The sequence below is a fragment of the Calypte anna genome, chromosome 3 (genome assembly GCF_003957555.1).
Source record: "Calypte anna isolate BGI_N300 chromosome 3, bCalAnn1_v1.p, whole genome shotgun sequence".
Taxonomy (NCBI): Eukaryota; Metazoa; Chordata; class Aves; order Apodiformes; family Trochilidae; genus Calypte; species Calypte anna.
The window spans coordinates 28032174-28050052 of record NC_044246.1 but is presented as its reverse complement, the minus strand read 5'-3'; the positions used below and the strand labels follow the sequence as shown (position 1 = coordinate 28050052).

General features: G+C 39.4%; 1 protein-coding gene across 6 annotated transcripts in view; it reads left to right on the top strand.

Annotated features, from left to right (window-relative positions):
* The window catches only part of ARID1B (AT-rich interaction domain 1B), a 330726-nt gene that overhangs the window by 172002 nt on the left and 140845 nt on the right, over positions 1-17879 (top strand). For 4 of the 6 annotated variants that reach the window (XM_030448695.1, XM_030448697.1, XM_030448693.1 and 1 more), the window contains exon 5: positions 11720-11761. The exons of the other annotated variants lie outside the window; for them this stretch is intronic. In XM_030448695.1, coding sequence (XP_030304555.1) covers positions 11720-11761 — 42 coding nt within the window. The remainder of the gene's footprint in view (positions 1-11719; positions 11762-17879) is intronic. 6 annotated transcript variants of the gene reach the window in all.

The following is a 17879-nucleotide window of genomic DNA, read 5'->3' as shown; positions in this document are numbered from 1 at the left end:
TAGAATGAGCTTAAAATGAGTACTCTCTGGGGTTGCCAGCTTATTGTTATAATTGGCGCAGATACTGTAATTGAGAAACAGGATGAGTGTTGGCGTTTAGTTCTTCGGGGGAAGTTGCAAGAAAAATCTTCACTCGGGTGCTTGCTGTATCCCCTTTTAGGCTAAGCTGTTCAATATACATGTGCATGAAGAAAAAAATCATTTCAAAGACAATCATTGAAGTTGAGGATTTATGCAAGGTTGTCATGTCTGAACATGCACTGCTGCACTGAATATTACCTGATATGCACACTATAGTACAGAAATGCTAAGTTTAGAAAACTGCAGAAGGCTGTTAGTAATTGAGTTGTTTTGTTGTTTTACTTTGAATAATAACAAAAGCATGAGTAAGGGGCTTGCTCTGAAACTGAGACAAGCTGGAAAAAAATGCTAGCTTATATCCTGCAGTTACCTGGAATCACCCTTGCAGACCCAGAATAAAACTCACAGAACAGGCATAAAGCACAATGAAGAATTCAGAGTTGGTGAGGAGGTGATGTGTCAATAGCTTGCAATGTTCATTCTCCTCTCTTTTTGCCCTGAGTGTGGTTCTTGTTCTGTTTGCATGAAGAAACTGCAGCAAACAAGTAAGAAAAGGGGCTGAGAACATTTATAGTTCATATTGCAGTATTCAAATAAAATATTATAAATTCTATAATCGGTTTTATTGTCATTGGTTATGGACTCTAGAATTTTTAATATACTAGCATGTAATTGAATTCTGAAGCCAAGATTCTGTAATTAATTAGGTTTTTATAAGTGATCCTCAATTCACTAGAAGTAACTTAAAGAAGAATTTGGACTTTTTTTAATGTGTGTAGCAAAAAAGTGAAATGCTGAGGTGGTATGCGAAATTGTACATTGTGCTCTTGCTTGGGTGAGGAAAAGCCCCAGTTTGTGTAAGTAGTTAAAGCATTTGAGAAACCTAATTGTTTGACTCCTGTATGCAAAATCAAGCTTTGTGGATGTGAATCATGGAAAGTGTGCTTCTGGAGGACATGGTTTCAGGGCTTGTCTTCACTTTGCTCCGTTACAGCAGATATAGAACACAAGTAAAATGCAAAAAAATACAAATACTTTGTCAGTTTATCTAGGCTTTTATTGCTGTGCACTTCAGTTAGGACTGAAGTGACTACTGGGAATGTTTGTATTTTTTGCCTACCCCATTCAGATTCACGTGTATCAATTCAGATGGGGTGTACCCCGTTTGGTGTAAAGCTGGACGAGATTTGAGAGCCCAATTTTGCTTCGGTTCTGAGGAAGCATAATAGGTATTGTGAGCTGTAAGAGCGTGTAGAAGTTATTGACAGGAGCATTGTTCTTTCCCAGTAAACTCTTAAATCCTGATACCAGAAGGGTCAAAAACTGGCCAGCTGTGACATCTGAATAATTTTTAGAGCAGTTAATCCAGTCAGAGTGTTTATCAATCTTTGTACCTCATGGGGAGGCGATGGGGATGCAGCCTAAAATATATCAAGAGAAGCTCAGGTAATTGACAAAAATTGCTTAGTTCAGCTGAGTCTTGTCCCACAGATTTACCTTTTTAAGTTAAGGTATGAAATATGGAGGATTACCCAGGGAATTCCTCCTGCAAGGCTACTTGGCAGGTGTGTTGATATTTATTTGGTTGTGTAAACCATCCCTTCCAAGCCCATGCTCTGGATCTGATAATGCCCAGATGATGCCCAAGTGAATTACCCAGATGTTGTCACTGTTAGCCACCCCCTGTATATGGCATGATACTGAGAAGGGGACATAAAGAGCTTTCTGTCTGGTTGGGGAAGTAGGGTTCTGAGAGCCTGTTACATCCCTGCTGGCAATTGTTCAATTTGCCCATGTAATTTACAGTTGCATGGACCACCGTGGTTCTGTTGTTCGTCGTACATAACACTCATATGGTAGCAAAATCAATTGAGCTGAGTTTGCAATATCAGACTTGCATTTAATATTTTTTAATTACCTTCAGAGAAATACACTTCAGCTTTCTTTTGTATAAAAGAGTAGGTTTTCCTTGCGCTTATTGTGTTTTGGTTTTGTTTGGTTTTGTTGCTCATCTTTCTGATTTGTTCAGATTATCATTTTCCTGTTGAAGATGAAAAGGCTAATTTTTGTGTTAACTGGTTTTCTCAAAATTATGCTCTGGAGAGTCCCCATTCAGCAGTCCTATGAGGAAAGGTGGAAAGAGGGAGCATAGGTATAATAAAGAATCGGTTTCTTCTTCTGACACAGAACTAGGTTGTGACTGATTAGAACCATATACAGTCTAGAAAAGTTAATAAGAACATAAGATATATGTAGGGTAGGTCTTCTGGTGATAAATTTTGGCCTGGTGTAATTTTTTTGCATATTGGTGTTCTGTTCTCAAAATATACCACCTTTTTTCAGATAAAGCGAAAGGAAAAATGAAACAGTTCTCACTGAGCTGAAAATGCTGTGGAGATAGTCTTAAATCATAGAAAGGTGCTCAAAAAGGTGTTGTTCTTTTCCTGGTTTGTTTGTTTGTTTGCTTGTTTTGGGGGGGGTTGTTTGGAATTTTTTGAGATTCAGCTAGGTTGTGCAAGTTACCCATTCCATTAGAAGCAGGAGTAAAGAATGCAATTTACAGTTCAAATTGGTTGTGAGACAGATTAAAGGTTTTGCAGTTAAAACCATGTTTCTGAAACAGCGTGCTCCTACATTGTGTGTTTCCTCACCTAAAAAACCCTCTTTTTAACCCACATACACAAAATGATGTTGTCTAAGGTGCAGGAAGGTTTTTCTCCTGAGCACAATAGAAATGCGTTGAATCTTTTGAAAACAGTTTCGGTTCTTCAGACACCTTTTCTTTTTCAGCATAGATAATTAACGCCTTCTTCACAGTGCTTGGTGCCCTTGATACATCTGTTACCTTTGACAGATCCTTTCTGTTTGCCACCTCTTCCAAGCATACTTCCAATATTTTCAGCACAAAATAGCTTAGTATCTTTGATGTTGGTTGTATACTAGGCTCAATTAAATAAGAAAGCTGCTGACAGAATGGTGTAGAGTTGAAACTCGGAGTTTTGTTTCTGTAAAGATTTTGTCCTTGGTCACTTACCTTCAGTTTTTGCTGGAAATTGTTTGACTTCTTTTATGCATGATTGTTAAGGCATGCAGTTTTAGCTAGGTCTGTGTTTGTTTTCACCTTTACAGTTGGTATGTGCAGTAATTAGGCAGAGAGGTAGGAAAAGGGAGCAGGCAGTACTCTGCAGTTCCAGCCTTGAACAGCAACAACCCTCTCCTCTGGGGAGGCTGGCTTTAAAACATGCTTTTCTGGAACTTTCTGTAATATCTAAAGCATCTTGTCATTGCATCTGTTCAGTGCCACCCCCTATTTGCTGGTGGATGGCATCCTGTAGCCTTGCTAAGCAACCTGACTTCTCTGAAGGGGACTATTTAGGGGGCATTCAAGTAGCCCCTGAGCTGTGGCAGTGGGAACCTCCAGCTCTCTGTGAGCAGAGGACAGTGTGATGCTTGAACCCTTTTTGGTACTTTCCATAGCCAAGACCCTCCATAGCCTGACAGTGTGATTGGGCACAAAGACAGCTGCTGTAGAGACCCTTTGCAGTTGACTTTGGTAGATGAGGTTTTATGATTCCAAATACTGGAGGTGCAGAATGAAAATGAAATCATGGTCTCTGCACGTGAGAGTGAGAAATACAAATGCATTAGAAAAAAGGCAAATGCAGTAACAAAGTAAAAGGGTTACCAGTTGCAGTAGTTGTTACTGCTTGAGTAACATGGTGTAGTGACTGCTTTTCAGGATTTCCCGTATGTTAGAAAGCATGAGAATGAAAGGTTGAAATTTTGTAGTTATCACTCTTTTCTTAAGGGAAATTAGATACCAACTGCTCTGAGATTTTGGTTTAAGTACAATAATAATTTTGATCTCTTCATTGTCAAACATCAAAAGATAATTTTCAGTGTAGTTACTCTGTTTTGTGTAGCGTTGTGGTGTGAAAGAACTTTGTGTGTATATGAAAATGAGTATAGCAGAAAATGACAGAAGAATTTGAACTACGTCTGTATTTACTGAGGGAAAACACATGTATATGTGTCCATATGTCTTAACCTGTTTCAGCTCCTAATGAGAAGAGCAGATGAGCATGTTATGAGCATGTTATGAGATTCACTGCGGATCACCTGTTTATATGGTACCTATAGAGGAATAAGTTACTGCAGAATATAAGGAATTGGGCTGTGCTCACAGATCAGCCTTGTAGGTTCCCCTGCCGTGAGTGTGTGCTGAGCAGAGGTGTACACAACCTCAAATGTCAGTGTATCTGGGATCTATAATGGTTGTTTCCTAGTGCTGACCTAAATAATGTTTGTCCATTTCTGTCTTTTTGAGGTTACAGGCATTGCCCCATTGTCTCATAGCACACAGCAGCTTTCCTTCTGAGTTGCTTCTAACATATGTAATTCTCTTGTATTATAGCTCACAAGGCTGAACAGTTATTGGTTTCAGTTAGCTAGCATCTAGAGTCTAGTTCTTTTGCTTCTTAGGGATTGGCCTTGTTCCTAGGATTTTGGACATATTTGCAGTGGGAGACTAAACTATCAGGTCACTCAACAACACGTGGGAAAAAGTGTGTTGGGCAGGGTGTTGAAGATGTGAATGATTTGTTGTCATTGTTGCTGTAAATCCACTTCCCCCAGAATACTGGCATTTAAGAAAAAGCTTAAAAAATATCAGTAGGACAGATCCGTTCCACTAAACAGCTTTTAAGAACATGAGGCATCATTGTGTTTTATCTCAGACTGGCTGACCAAGTACAAAGCTGCTTCAGCAAGCTGTGTCCTTGAGCCACTGTGTTTTCTGTACATGCTAATAAGGAGAATGAGGAGAATTAATAAGCAATTCCAGCTGCAATGTACTTTCTTGAAACATCTTTTCAAAGCTTTTTAGCACAAAGTAGCACACAAAGTTATTCTGTCAATTGAAGAGAGATCACGTTTTTTACTAAATTTGTATTTCTGGAGCTAAAATTCGTGGCTGCAAAATTTAGAACACTGATCTTTATTATTGCTAGACTTGGTGAGCTAAGAGTTCCACAAAGAACGAGCAAAATAAATTAAAAGGAAAATCTAAGAAAAAAATGGATTGTCAGATAACTGAATAATTGCCCTGAACTGGGTCACATTGTATCCAGCTTTTACACAGGTCAGACTGAGGTGGTGGCATTTACTTAACCGAAAGGCCTTGAATAAGTAGTCTCAGTGGACTTCGTATAGAAAGTCAGGAAATCTCGGCTGATTTATCCTTAATTCATGAGATTTATGCTGTGCGAATCTCATGCCTTTATTTCAGGTATAGACTCAGGGTCATAACAGAGGTGTGTCTTCAGTGTATTTGCTCAGGGATTGCCCAGGGAACATGCCCAGTTCTCCCTCCTGCAGATCTGAAACCTACCCTGAAGTTACATGCATGAATGCTATTAAAAATAAACAAAACTGGTGGCAGGTAGCAGAGAAAAAGGGAAGGAAGGCTTGTCATAGTTACCAAAGTTTATTCCTACAGTTCTGCATGCATTAAAAGCTGTGTGTGCCCTCAGGAAGTCCTTGAGAAAATGTCAGAAACTAGTGTGGGTCAGGTAGGATTGTCCCTGCTCCAATGAGAAGGACAACCATCCTCTAAAACTGTTGAATCTTAAATTAAAAAGAAGGCAAAGAGAAAAGATGCTACAGCTAGCAAGGCTGGATTTTGTAAAGATACAAACAACTGTAGCCATACTCATCTTTGAAATACATTTTCTAAGGACTTTGAAAAATGAAAACTAAATTAAGTTCCTGTCACCTTCATTTAAAAGATTAGTTCAGAACTGGTGGTGTGTGGGTGGTTAGGCTGGTAGGGAAACCTTAAAGACTGAGAATTTGCTCTAGAAAAGGGTTGTAGGGATTTATCTGCACCCAAGCACCACAGCATGCTCCCTGTCTCAGGCTATCCGGGCTATTTCCAACAGACATCAGCAAGATCGTGTGGAAATAATATTCCAAGTTACCTTTGCTTTGCTTTGTGCATGGACTAATGAGTCCCATTTGTAAGTTTTTGGGACTACAGACCCTCCCCTCCCCACCTGGCACGAAGTCCCATGTAGGTCAGAGGACAAACGTGGGTACAGGAGCAAGCAGTTTGGTTGTGAACTGGGCAATGTGTGCAAGAAGTGCACCTCAGCATCAAGAAAATGATTTGAGAGTACTTCAGGAGAGAGCACCTGTGTGTCCTCATTTTTTTCAGATTTTGTTATCAGGGGAGTTCTCTGTCATCTGATTGATCTTTACAAAACATGGAAAATAAAGAGTATTGCAAAATACAAGTATTAACATAAACATTTATTTTGTTTTGAACATATTTTAAAAGTGCCAGAGGCATGCCTTTTTTGTAAGCAGGCAGTTGGCAAAAAGCCCTCTAGGTATCAGAGAAGCCCTGTGCTATAATTTTCCTACAATAATAATGTCAAACAAATGACAATAGAAAGCCTATAAAATTTGCAGCCAGCTGGGCAAATTCTTGTGTGTGACCCACAGAAACTGTAAGTGCCTGTGCAGAATATTTTGTCTCGATCAGAGCTGCTCCAGTCTACTGCATTCCTTGCCAGAGTATCTGTAACCCCCTTCACCTGCCAGCTGCAAATAGCATCTCCATTAGATGAGCTCTGAGGAGCTCCGACCCACATCTGAGAGCAGCAGAAAGTGTATGTTTTATTGGGAGTTTTTGCCTGGGTAGTTAAATGTAGATCGATGATCCTTTTCAGTATTAGTGTTAACAGGTTATTATATGGCAGTTGGCATGCACCAGAAATTATTATTGGTGCTTATATTCAGATTCCCCCCAAAAAAGAAAGTGAAGAGTTCTGTGACCCATGTCTTTTGATATTTAGTTACTTCGTCCTTGCATACTTGGTACCTCACATTCTGTTGTTTGCATAACAGTCTGGGTATTAAGTGGAGCTGTAATTTCTCCTGTTAACGATGGGTGTTCCACTTCCCATGGCTCTTGCTCAGTTCCAGCTAATCCTATCTCAAACAAATTCTTGATGAGACAAGAAGGAGCTGGACTGAGCTGAGGTCAGAATCAGTGCTGAGTGTGGCTTTGGAGAAGACCAAATTAAATTAATTCCTTGTGTCATCTGATCACTAAGTTGGTTCCAAACCAACTTGGTTCGGAAAGATCACAACTTGGTTCCGAAAAGGTATTATTCAGCATTGCTCCTCGAAGTTTTGATCTATGTTTTCCCATTTCTCTGTGACAGAGAGGCAGAAATTACTCTGTGCATGATTTTCTCTTGGTTGTGACACAGTATTGTTTGTCAAATTGGAGCTGTACAAATTCTTTATAGAAAAGCAAAATAAAAATACTGAGTAAGCATCATCTCTTTAGGCAAAAAGAGACTCAGGGCTACTTCCCATCTCCTTTCAGGGTACTCCACACGTTTCTTGTGAGGGATCCTCCAGGCTGACATAAGCACATTTATTAGTTCTTCCATCTTGTAAAATTAGAAAAACTATGAAATACTATCTCAGTCTACTAATAAATCATAGAATGCTACATAAGCAGTAATGCTCTTGGCCGCAGCTGCTCATCTTAGAGACCGTGCAGGTTTTTTAGGGTGGTGGGGAGTTTGCCTTGTGAGGTGCTAGGGAGGACTTTTGGGGTTCCTTGGCACCATTGTGGCCAGTCCTGGGAGGGGAATTGCCCAGACAGGACAGGTGTGCTCCAGCTGCGGGGTACTCTTGCTTAAACCAGTAATAGTGTCTCATGTAATGGATCAGCAGTGTATGATTAATCGACACACTCTCTAGAATACTACCCCATCATTTACCCCTCACCACTTACAATAGCTTTCCAGCCCAGAATTGCAGGATACTGTAGTGTGGTTTGGGTTTGTTTGCTAGAAGCAAAAAGGCTGTTAGATTCTTTAGATCAACTGGAAAAAAAAATCACAAATGAACAGTGATTAAAAATGGCTTTTACACAGAAATAACATATGGGGCGAACAGGCTCATTCAACTATAACGCTGTGCTGTGAGGAGTGGAAAGTGGATGGAATCAAGGATTCAGAGAAGTGCCTCAGGCAAAGTTACTGTAGCTGATATGGATAAAAATATAGACATGAAATTAACAGTGCTTTGTTTAAGAACCAAGTATGCTTTTTTTAATAATGCAGTGAATTTTTCACTATAAAAGAAAAACACACCCTCTGCCCAAGTTAATATATTTACATATGTACAGTCAGAGCAGACAACTAAAAAGGAAATGTTTAACTGCCACAAATAAGTATATAATGAGAAGTTCTTAATTAATGTCTGATCATCTTGAAGCAATAAGCAATCTCTGTTTGGTTTTGGTTTTTTTTTTTTTATTACTGTAGTTGAAATTATATACTTTAAAGATGATTATGAGAAAGATGGTCCTTGCTTGATTCTTAAAGAAATTTTCTCCCAGGGTAGTGTGGGGGCTGATTGAAGTACACTCTCACTCCCACTAGAGGGGGGTCCTCTCAGCCTAGGTTGTACATTTTGGTTTTTTTATCTTCTGAAACTTAGCATGAGAAAACCTCTGTGTTATCCCACATCTTCTTTCAGTACTATATTGTGTATCTTACAGTGTCAACAGTTACTTGTCTCTTTGCGATCTTTTATATGAAGAGTCAGGTGATCACTCTTGGAAAGACAAAAGTTGACATTATCAGGCCTGTTCAATAACATTTTTTAATTAGAATTATTATCTACAGCAATAGCTGCACTCTGAACCATTTTCTTATCTCTCCAAACTTTACATTTTTAAGCATTAAAAAAAAGTGTCTATATGTAAAAGAGACTAAGAGTATGTTACATGAGTTTAAACTTCTGCTCTACTCTTTGATGTCATGTCTTGTTCATCTTCTCAGTTTCTTGGTGAAAGGAAGGAGGACTGACTTTTATAAATGTGCTGGTCATCTGCCATGTTGACTCGTGTTTTGAAACTTATGTCAGTCATGAGCATTCTCTTGGCTTTGAATACTTTGGCACAACCCATGTATTCACAGTGCCAGCGAAGCTCCCTGCGTGGTGAGGTGGCCTAAGCAGATGAATTGGAGCACAAGGATGCTCTGCCTGATATGTGCTGGGTCAGTGCAGGGTTTTGGGGCTGTCTGTCATGCTTCTGTAGGGAACCTCAGAAGCTGCGTTGAGGGATGGGCAGGCAGTGCTGGGCAGGCTTGGTGATGCGTTAGCCCAGCTGGGATCACTTGGGAAAGAGAAAGAGGAAGGGTCTTCAGGGCAAGGGAGGTAGGGTGGGCTTGGGCTGGCAGGGAGTCAGCAGCCCTGCTGGATTCGAGGGGGAAGTCAGAGAAGGGACCCAGTGATACAGAGAAGGCTCCATTTTTCCTAATGAAATCCCACAACAGAACAGTAATAAGATGGGCCTGGTCTGGTAGTATGTGACTGACACGGTACTGGACAGAGAAAACTGAGTGAGTTTGTGTAGGGAAATGAGGCAATGAGGCAACCAGGTGCCACTAATTACCAATTAGTGGGCATGAGCTTGTGTTAAGCCCACCTGTGCCTGATTAGGGTGGGCCCCAGCTGCACATGAGCAGGATTAGGGGGCCAGTAAAAGGTGAGTCCTGAAGCACAGGCTCAGCTCATTCCTGAGCAAGCCAGCAGAGAGGTCAGTCAAATCTGCAGCAGTAGCACTGAGCCAGGCTAACCAGTCCTGAGAGCACTATTTGTGCACTTCTGCTGTAACACCTGTTGGACCTCAGAGCACCATGCCCTAAGAGAGGTTCATCTTGCTATGAGTTTGGAACAAAATCATTCAAGTTTTGGGGTCTTTGTAGTTACAGATAGCCCAGTGAAAATGAGCATTACAATTCAGATGAGTGCCACATTAACCCTTATGCCAAATTGTTTCTGATACGGAAATGAGTTTTTTCGGAATCCACTTGAGCATCTTGCGTAGGGCACTGTATTGAGACAGGCAGTCATACTGTTATTTCCAATCCAATGGTTGATTATTCTCTTTATGGCCCTGGGCAAGTCACTTAACCCTCTGTCTGTTTCTTCATCTGTAAAATATATTATGGATATTTATCAGTCTCACCAGGACTGATTGTTTAATATTTATAAAGTGCCTAAAGGAGTAGAAGCTTAATATAAGTAGCTAATATATATAATTTTAGATTGATTTTATTTACTTGGTTTTTCTTTTCTACCTCCTATTGAATGAGATGCTTTTTTGTAGCCTCTCACTGCCATGCCTAGTAAGATGGACAGGTCACAACTGGGTAACCTCGGGGTAATTTTCTTCTTTTATTCCTAGTTCCTTCCTATAAATGCTTTATTTCCTTTCCCCCTCTTTTTTTCCCTCCCTTTTTTAATTTAGAGATTAAGAGATACCATATGTTGCTAGATCATGACATAAATATATTTAAGTGCTGCCATCATTGTAAGTTTATCAGCCTTTCCATTATAAACCTTCTTGTTCAGAGGTTTATAACTGGCATTATAACATGCTTCAGGCTGAAACTTGACATTCATTTTTTCCCTCTTGACTTGCTTTAAATCCTTCACTCTTCCTAAGTTAAACTGTAGATTAGATACATTAGTTATAGTTATACTAGTTGTATAAATTATAACGCAGTAGTAGGCATTTTAAATAGGATGTAAATCAGAGAAATAGAGAGTTTCCTAGTTGTTAAACTGTGAGCCTGGAAGTAGAAATCTGGGATTCTTTTCCTGAGTGTGTCCCTGGATTGGCACGTGACTACTGAGAAATGATTTAACCTCTTTCTGCCTCACTTGTCTGTCTGTATATTGGGATGATGACATTTCCTACTTCACTGGTGTATTGGGAAGCTTAATTAATTAGAATTCATAAAAGCACTGAGATTTCCAGGTGAAAGGTGCTGAAGTGTAAAGTGTTTTTAAGGAGTCTAATGAAAAATCAGTGCATCTGCTTTTCTTCATCTGTAGCCTCTTGTCCCAGATCAGTGCACATCAGCTCTTAGATCTGTGCAGTAGGTGGCAATCAGCAAGGAGTTTGATTTGGAGCACCACTAGGTGACCCAGCAGCTTGCTTTCCTCAAGCTTTCAAACACTGACTGTATCTTGCAGCTGGCTAGTCATGGTCTTTGCCTGGGGATTTTGTGTTCCCTGAATTCTGTGGTTTTCAAGTATTCTCTGTGCTCATGGCCTTACAGGAGCCTGCAAGCAAGACCTCTGCTGTAGTTTTCCATTAGTGCTATTCCATCCGGTGCCGTAGTACTCAGCCTCACTACAAGATAATGGAAGGGGAAGAATTCAGGCATTTCCAGCCTTTTTTTACAGGGGGTTGTTGTGGCAGATGAATCTGGTCACACGGGCAGCTTTTTAGTGTAGCCAAAACTCCATATGCAGAACAATGTAGTACAGTAAATTCTGGGACGCAGACAGATACTCTGTGTGCCTTTTAGGCTGAGAAACATTGTTTGTGTTGTGAGGGATGCTGTCTGAGTTTCTTGTCTTGAGGATTTCTGTTGTCAGATGCTAGTTTAGCGTGTCCTACTTTGTGTAGGTTTCCTGGGGCTTATCCAGGCCGACATCTTCCTTGACAGATCTCTTTGCTTGGAGATCTCTTGCTCAGGAGAGAGTTTCTTGGTGGTGGCTAAATTTGAAATTATCTTTCTCCTTATAATTTCAGGTTGAAGTCTTGGCCTCCGAGGATGCTACATTTGGACACAAGGTGTGTAGTTTGATGCAGTTTTGTTACATAGGTCCCATCAATTTAAATTGTGGGATGTGATGTCACAGAAGACACCACTTTTCACCCAGAGCATTGGGAATCCTGTGACTTACATCACTCAATTCAGAAACTTTTCCTTTTGTGTGGTAATATGAGAATGACACACAGGCTCCTTTAATCTTGTTATTTGGTATAAAACCTGTGAGCAAATTTCACTTGCCAGAATCCCATGTGGAAACATGGAACATCAGCTTTCTTGTAACTTTTAAGATTGGACTTTCCCAAACACTGGATTTGGTCTTGGTCTGTAGATTCGCAGCTCAGAAATTGTAATTGGTACCTGCTTTGCAGTCTGCTGAGTGAGCTACTTTGTTCATGGTCCTTGTTCACAGTGAATCTCAAGTAGGAAGTAGTCTATTGAACAGCTGCATCACCCTGTGTTCAATTGTAGATCAATGTATGGCATGCAGTGTGTTTGTGTTGGAGAGACCACTTAAGATGTGCTCTGCTAAGTGGATGGGCTGTATCCTACTTACTGCTCAAGTTCCCTTGACCAGCAAGCATTATGATGATGACCACAGTTTTAATTGAGCTCTAACAGCAGATGATTTTAAGCAGGGCAGATTGTGTGTAGGCTATATCCAGTTAGCTGGGAAGAAGGAGGTTGTAAGAACAGTAAGCTACATCATGGCAGTGGAGAGTTCCATGCTGCTGAAGGTCCACATGCTGTGATACTACTGCAGGTGAGATCGTACATACTGCTATTACTATCATGGTAAAAAAAAAAAAAAAAAAAAAGCTCTCCAGGTTTGTATACAATACAGTAAGCAAAATCAGTAGGGAAATAAAACAGCTTTAAAAGCACTTAATGATTCTAGAATTTGCATTGTGTCTGTATTGTACATTTTTATGTTGATATGTGATAAAGTGATTTAAATAAATTATTTAAAAACAATCAGCCATTCCAGCATTATTTGAAGTATTTAACATGTGGTAGTCTGCAGTATTTTCTCGTTTTTATTTAATACCCAGCATGCATACAGAATATTCATTGAATATTTAATAAACCTGGAGGGTCAGCTCTTGTGAACTCATCTACATAATCCTTCAGACTAGGTGGGTAAACAATATTACCAAATATCATCGTAGCCAATTGCTTTCACAACTAAAACACTGTGGAAGAGGCTTCTTATTTTTTGGCTAGACTTGCAAGGTGTTTTTCAGATGGACATCCTTTGAAACTCCTTTTTATTACCAAACCTTTTAAGCTTCAGCTTTTTAGTAAGTTTCAGTTTTACAAAACCAAAACAGTACTGTCAGCAACTCCTAACATCATCCTCCAGAGTCCCAATCAAGTTTTCTGTAAGATTCAATTTCAGAACCAGCAGCGTCTTTTTTACTCTCTTAGTGGCTGTATGTAATATACTGAACTATGTCTAGGAATGTCGTGTATGTTTTATCAATCAAGAAGAAAGGTAAATGTGTCATCCCAAATTTGTTAATCCCAGAATTTATTTAAGATGTCTTATTTAGACATGCTGTGAAAGCACATTCTTTACTTCTCTCCCTTAAAAAATAACTTAGTTTACTGTCTGTCTCTATGATAAATAAATGTTAGTGTCTGTTACATTAACAAATGAGTTGGCATTCTGACAAAAATTACTGTAAGCACAGTTTTAAAACGAAAAATAATATTAAAAATGCAATAAAATAAAAAAATTTTGTATAGCTAGTATCAGATGGCATGGTTGAACAGGATGTATATTAAAGAGCATCAAGCTTTCTTTGATACCCTTTAGTCTGAATTACACTCCAGGTGTATTGGAGGTTTTTAAGGGTGCTGTATTTATGGTTTTGGGCGTAGCATATGCCTCAGCTTGAAATGTTGTAGGATCCATTTGTATGCATAAGAAGCAGCATCATTTGCTACTGCAGATTACTCTTTTTTGACTATATCCATTCTGCCTGTCCTAAGACACCACTTAGTTTTAGGCTTGTTGACAGGCCATGTTGCCTGTAGATACTTAAATACTGCTTTTGAAAAAGGGTATATCTAGACTGCTGAAAGAACTTAGTGTTACCTGTTGGCCTAAAATTCTCTGTAGTTTTAGTTTCATGGTAACTATAGATACTGGCAGTGAATGGGGCTGTTTCCCAGGAAAACGCTTTAAATGAGATTGTTCAGTTTCACTGTAGGCATCATTGGTGAAGTGAAGATCTGGCTGATGTAGTCTTCCCCTTGAATAGTTGAGTCTTTGATGATGACGGTAAGTGCATGTAGAAATCAGCTACCAGGATGCTTTTGATTCAAGATATGCATATTGTTTTGGACAAAATAGCTTTTGATTTATTTTCTAAAGTAAGAATTATTTTTTCACACTTTCAAAAGTCTCAGAGAAGAGACACCATGAAGTACCAAATCTTGTCCTTACTCTGTGAGCACAGGACAGTGCAAATTGCAGACCATTAGCAATTATCCTTCAAAATGTTCCCTCCACCTGACCCTGGTAATAAGAAAATAAGTCTTCCCAAAACAAAGGTAAAATATAAGGCACTTGTTGGAGTTGGAATGGCATTTTAACACAAACTTTTTTTGTGCCTACGTGAGATCAGTTTTCCCTAACGGGCCCTTAGAGTGTAAATATTTTTTCATGTTTAAAGAAAGTTGTTTGGTAGTTATAAAGATGCACAGATTTGATAGCATTGCTGTCCAAACCTTTATTTTGGTCAAATATTAGGAAGGAAAACCATTCAGCATCCAGTGTTACATAACGAGGAAGCTGTTAGTGCTCTGTAACAGCTGTTTTCAAACATGGTACACATGGTGTTCAATTTAATTTACAGATGCATTTGTGCCTGTGTTTGTATGCATGTTTACTTAAAGAAAATCTTAAAAATCCCAAATCATACAGCTTTTGACTGATACTTCTCTTTAAGTATTTAGAAGTAATGTGTTTTGAGAGACATAGGGGAAATGACCACCTAGCAAATCACAAACAGCTGATCAGATAGGTCATCTAGGACAGACCTGAAAGTTATGCCTGCTTCATTCCTCTTCTGCTGAGTATAAAATTACACATAAAAGTTTCTTCAAAACCATAGCTGCCAAGAAACTAATGTAGAGTAAGATTGACTAGATGGAGTGGTATCTGCCCAAGTCTGCAGTCAACACAGAGGAACGTATTTCAAAGTTGGAAACTCCTTCAGTTCCATTAATCTCATTAAAGCCTAATGATGGCATGTAAAATACTAACAGTAACAATTTATTTTGTGGTTATTTTAGCTGGAATTGGAAGATACATTTTAGCAGATGGGACCAGTGTTCCCAGATGGTAGAGAAAATTAGGAGGGATGCAAAGATGTGAAGAGGACAAAAAGAAAGAGTAAGATTCACAGAGCAGAAATAAAAGGTTAAAAGGTTTAACCATTTTGAACGATGCTGATTTAAACACCAAGGCAATGAACAAATAACAATAACAGTGTCATAATTTTAAAAAATCCTCCTAAGAGATTTAAATGCTCCGTTTCCATTATAACATTTTAATCCCTAAGGTAGAATGGAAAATCTTAGTCTGAAAGGTTGGTTATTATAGAAAGATTTAACCCACATTTTCTTGTTGTCAGAGCCACATACTGGCATCAGTTGGAATTATGGTGTCAAATGTGATAGTACACACTTCAGACAGGCTGCAAATGGTGTCTGGCCCTATCCACAGGATGAGATGCTTGACTTTTGAAATATTTGCTCTCAGTTTACTGTCCTTTCCCTCCCTTTCCCCAAGGCTTTTACTGTCAGCACCTACCTGACCCAAATAACGTCGGGTAGAGGAGGCTTCATTCAGCTAAGCAGGGTGAGATCACCTCGTCCACGTGTCCCAACGCGCCTGTGGACGTGTAAAGTGCCATAAGCTCTGTTTGCAGAGACGGCTGCGGAGCCTGCCTACCGCAGCTAATGCTGAGGTGCAGTGATCCCAGCTTAGTGTGCAGCATTAATATAAATAAGTTTGTTAATGGCAGTCCAGCAGCTACATGTCAGAAGGCTCACAACTTTGTGCAACAGGAAAAGAGACACTTATGTTCCCACAGTGGGGGAGCTCTACCAAGAACAGGACTCTCTTATTTGGTAGTGAGCTTTAATCCTTCCATTGTGTGTCGTTTTAAGCTGTGTTGTGATGTAATTGGCTTAATCATTACTATTATGTTGCTTTGCAGAAGTTAAGATTATAATTTGACATATGGAAATAAATGGCAACTGGATTAGTGATTTGCAGGTGTCATTTAAAAACAGGGGGCAGGGAAGAAAGCCTTTCATCTTTTGCAAGTGGTGTTTTTGCTAATGCACAGAGGCAGAATTAACTACACAACTGCGTCTCATGCTGTCTTGAAGTAGAAGAGAGCTTCACCTGTTCGTTGCTGGGACTGTGTTGCCGGGGTTGGGGAAAGAGAAGCTCATTTCTGATGAATGTGTTCACTGTCGGAGTGATTTTACATTTCCTTTGCAGAAGACAAATAGAGGAGAAAAGCTTTCTCTTTGATCGAGAAGTCAGCATAATGGAGACACAGCTCTATTAAGGAAATGCAGCAAGGGTGGCATTTATGATGTGGCTGTGTCTGCGTGGTGGAGCTTTCAGCATTGTTCATGGAACTATCTATTTTTGTTTTGTGACACAGCATAAAGTGATGACCTCGTCTTCATAATTTAGTAACTCTGGGAGTTGGTGGGAGAGTCTGTTCCTAAGTCTTTTTAGGTATGTGCTTCTGGAATGCATTTTTCAAATGCTCCTTCTTGGATACAGGGTACCTGGTTTTGAGATTCAAATGCGTTTAGGACTGAAGTACCTTTTTTCCCCCCTCCCAAACATGTTACTTTTGCTTGAGTTTATTAAGATTTCCTTATTATATGTGTGTGTGTGTGTCTGTATGTGTGTGTGTGCCTTCACCTTGCAAACACTGCTTTAGTGCAACACTCGGCATGTCACAGTGCATCTTCTGTAGCCCTCTTACTTTCACAATCCAATATACCAGAAGTTCAAATCCCAAGGGGAAATCCAGCTGCACTGTGTAGCTACGTGTCAGCTTCCTGGTTTGGAGGATAGGACACCAAAGAGAATAGATTTGGTGGCTGACTCTGAGCTATGACTGTGCAAATCTAGAAGGAAATGGTTGTTCCAGTGGCATCTGTAACACAGAAGCCTTGAGCTACGAGATGGAGTAGAGATGCCATTTGAGAAAACAGAAAATGTGCTCTCAAGAGATTTTTTTTCTTTTTTTTTCTTCTTTTTTTTTTTTTTTTTTTTCTTTTAAATTTGTATTAGCTTGATTGCAACAAAGTAGTACTTACCTCTTGGAAAGAAGGAGAAAAGAAGCCATTGAAGGAGAAGAAAAAGTAGGCATTAAAAATTGTTTTCTTTCAATGCATGCCTTGTGTAAGACAGCTTTCTTTTGTTGAAGACTCTGAGCAGCCTCTGCTTCTGCCATCTGGTGGTTGCTAATAAAAGGTGCATCTTCAAAGCCAAATTAAATTGTTCAAAAGCCAATTAATCCTTTTCAGAAGAGGATGGTTTCAAGTGTCTGAATTATCTCTGTCTTGATATGTTGACACTTGTAGTGTATATGTTTGTGCTTAGTATACGGGAAAATATAAAGAAATGGGTCCTCAGTTGTATCTGTCGGTGCACTGTTGATTTAGCTAGGAATCTGGGAGTTATAAATAAGCTTTTGTGTTTCTTTCAGCTTAGAAAAAAATAATATTCACATTAGCCTCCAGTAATTTATGTTTGGGTACTTGGAGCAGAGTTAGGATTACATGTTTCCCCATTTCTGTTGTTTTTTTGTGGAGTTGTTTCACCTGAGGTGTTCAGATGACTTAAGAAATTTTCCAACCTTCTTTCTTCAAATCATTTAAAACTGTTTTAGGATTGCTGAAGTCTGCTCGGTGCCTTCTGTGCTGGGTTTTTCCAAGAGTTGAGAATGGCGCTATAGTAGTGAACAGGGTGCCCTTAAAGATGTGTCAAAGTGTTTTGAAATGGTTATGACTAAGTAAGTAGAAACAACTTGGAACATGTTTCTGCCTGGACCTGTGCATATCACTTGTATGTTACTTGGGACAATTCAAGAC